The sequence below is a fragment of the Suricata suricatta genome, chromosome 4 (genome assembly GCF_006229205.1).
Source record: "Suricata suricatta isolate VVHF042 chromosome 4, meerkat_22Aug2017_6uvM2_HiC, whole genome shotgun sequence".
Classification (NCBI taxonomy): Eukaryota; Metazoa; Chordata; class Mammalia; order Carnivora; family Herpestidae; genus Suricata; species Suricata suricatta.
In genome coordinates this window covers 2,335,886-2,337,945 of record NC_043703.1, presented here as the reverse complement: position 1 = coordinate 2,337,945, position 2,060 = coordinate 2,335,886, and the positions used below count along the sequence as shown (strand labels likewise).

Here is a 2,060-nt window from a genome sequence, read left to right as displayed (position 1 = left end):
CCATGTCCTCTAGCTGGTGTTAGACATGCCGGGGGCGACGTCACTGGGGCACCAAGCCCTCGGGTCGTCTATTCCCATCCTCGGATCGCACACCAGACACCACACAGGGGACACTTGTGTCCACTGTCCACGGAACTGCCTGCTCGTTCCTCAGCAGGTGCTTGTCTAAGCAAACCGGTGACACTTGATGCGGCCATGAATCACGGAAGCCATGGGGGGCCGAGGGAGCCCATGTGTGGAGGGGAAGGAGCGTGCTGCCTGGGATGGGCTGTGGGGAGACGTGTCTGCGTGCCCGCCGCCACGGTCCCGTGTCCCCAGGCACAGGTGCCCCGCCCAGTTCTGGCGCCGGTGGCGTGAGCGCGCAGGCTGTGTTACTTGGGGCAGAGGCATATGGTTTGGGGATCGTGTCGTTGAACCAGGGAGTGTAGAAGCCACTTTGGCCCAAGGCCAGATGTCCCCCGTGGGGTCCTGGTCAGGAGCCCCTCCAGCCTCTACTGAAATCCCTCTTGTCGGGAGGAACAAAGTCTGCCTCCCGCAGGTTCTGGTTGCGTCCCCCTCGTGTGGACTGCCCTCCTTCCACACAGCCGCCTCCCCCCGTCGGGAGACAGGCCACACACCTGCTGCACAGCACACGACAGCGTGCAGACCGTCTCTTTGTGACGTGGCCTCGGTGCCCTCCGCGTTTAGATTTGCCCGCATCCCCTATGCACCGGGCTCCGGAACACTAAACAGAACAGTCTGGACGATCGCACAGAGCCGGGCACGTGGTGTCCTTGGTTCAGACCCTCAGCAAAGACTGCCTGAGCCTCCCCTTCCCCGGTCACACGCCGCCCCAGTCCGAGTCCCTCCTGGCGGGTGTTCTCCCCAGACTCGGTGCTCCCGCCCACGGGCCCGCAGGGAGCTCGCGCCGCCCCCCCCCCTGCCGCTTTGGCACCATGTGTGTCCGTGTCCTGCAGCACAAGCAGGTGTGCTGCCTGCGTGTCACAGGGCTGGAGGGAGCCTGCGGTGGTGACAAACAGGAGAGCTTTCATGCCAGCCCCGCGGAGGACCCGCCGGTCGCTTCGCTGCCCCGCTGGGAGCACCCAGGCACTAAGGCGTTATGGCGCGGTCACTTCGGTCACGTCACACATACCACAGTGTGAATTTCGTGAGAGGACGGTAACTTGCTAACCCCTTCTTGCCCTGCGCACCCAGGGTGCCCAGTCACCCGCCAGTGCCAGCCAGGCAGCCATGCACTTGTCCGGAGCACGCTCCGGCAGTAGGGGCTGAGTGGGACGAGCCCGTCACCCACAGAGGCAGGGAGGGGACAGTGTTGGAAGGAAGCCTGTTCCGCACTGAAATGGGAGCCCGTAAGGGAACAGGGAGGCTGGGGTGGCACAGGGGGCAGGGGCGAGTGAGGAACTGGCCTGCCTCATTTTGAGTGCATGTCACCCTTCACGACACGGAATGCACCACGTGTGCCCAGCTTCCAAGGCTCCAGAGCACAGGGTCTGCTCCGATGTGGGATCCACGTGCACACACGAGCCCACAGTGGAGTCCCCGGTTCCCTACGGCTTCTGACATCTCCATGAAAGCCGCGTCTCTCTGTGAATGAATCCCGTCACTGAGGGGCTCACGCAGGCACAGCTCATTCATGCTCCCCAGAAGCCCAGATCCGTCGCTCCGTGCTCCGAACACGGCCACACGTGTCAGGCCGTCTGCAGGCGGGCCGTGGCGAGCCGCGTCCTGGGAGCGGCTCGGAACCCCACGCCGGGGGTCTGTTTTGTCGGGGGTGGGGACCCAGGTCGCCCCTCCCCACCCCCCCACCCCCGCTGCGCTCCGCAGCCACGGCAGTGATGACCTGCTGGGAGACGCATGCCTGTCCGCTCCCGGAGCTCGGTCTGGGGTCGCATCAGGGACATGGGCACGGGGAGGGGAGCGGCCCAGGATGGGCGCCAGCACGTGACAGCCACCGGCTTCCATCCAGACGTGGGCAGGTGGCCGTGAAAACAGCAGGCGAGTGAACCCCTTGAGAGCATTTCCAAACGGACTGATGGTCAGGGGCTCGGGACCAGGGAGGC

At 65.1% G+C, this 2,060-nt stretch overlaps 1 protein-coding gene across 1 annotated transcript in view; it reads left to right on the top strand.

Moving 5' to 3' along the window:
- Positions 1-2,060, top strand: part of COL4A2 (collagen type IV alpha 2 chain) — a 155,105-nt gene that overhangs the window by 132,621 nt on the left and 20,424 nt on the right. Inside the window, exon 34 of the mRNA XM_029938399.1 lies at positions 957-1,102. Within this exon, the coding sequence (XP_029794259.1) occupies positions 957-1,102 (146 nt within the window). The remainder of the gene's footprint in view (positions 1-956; positions 1,103-2,060) is intronic.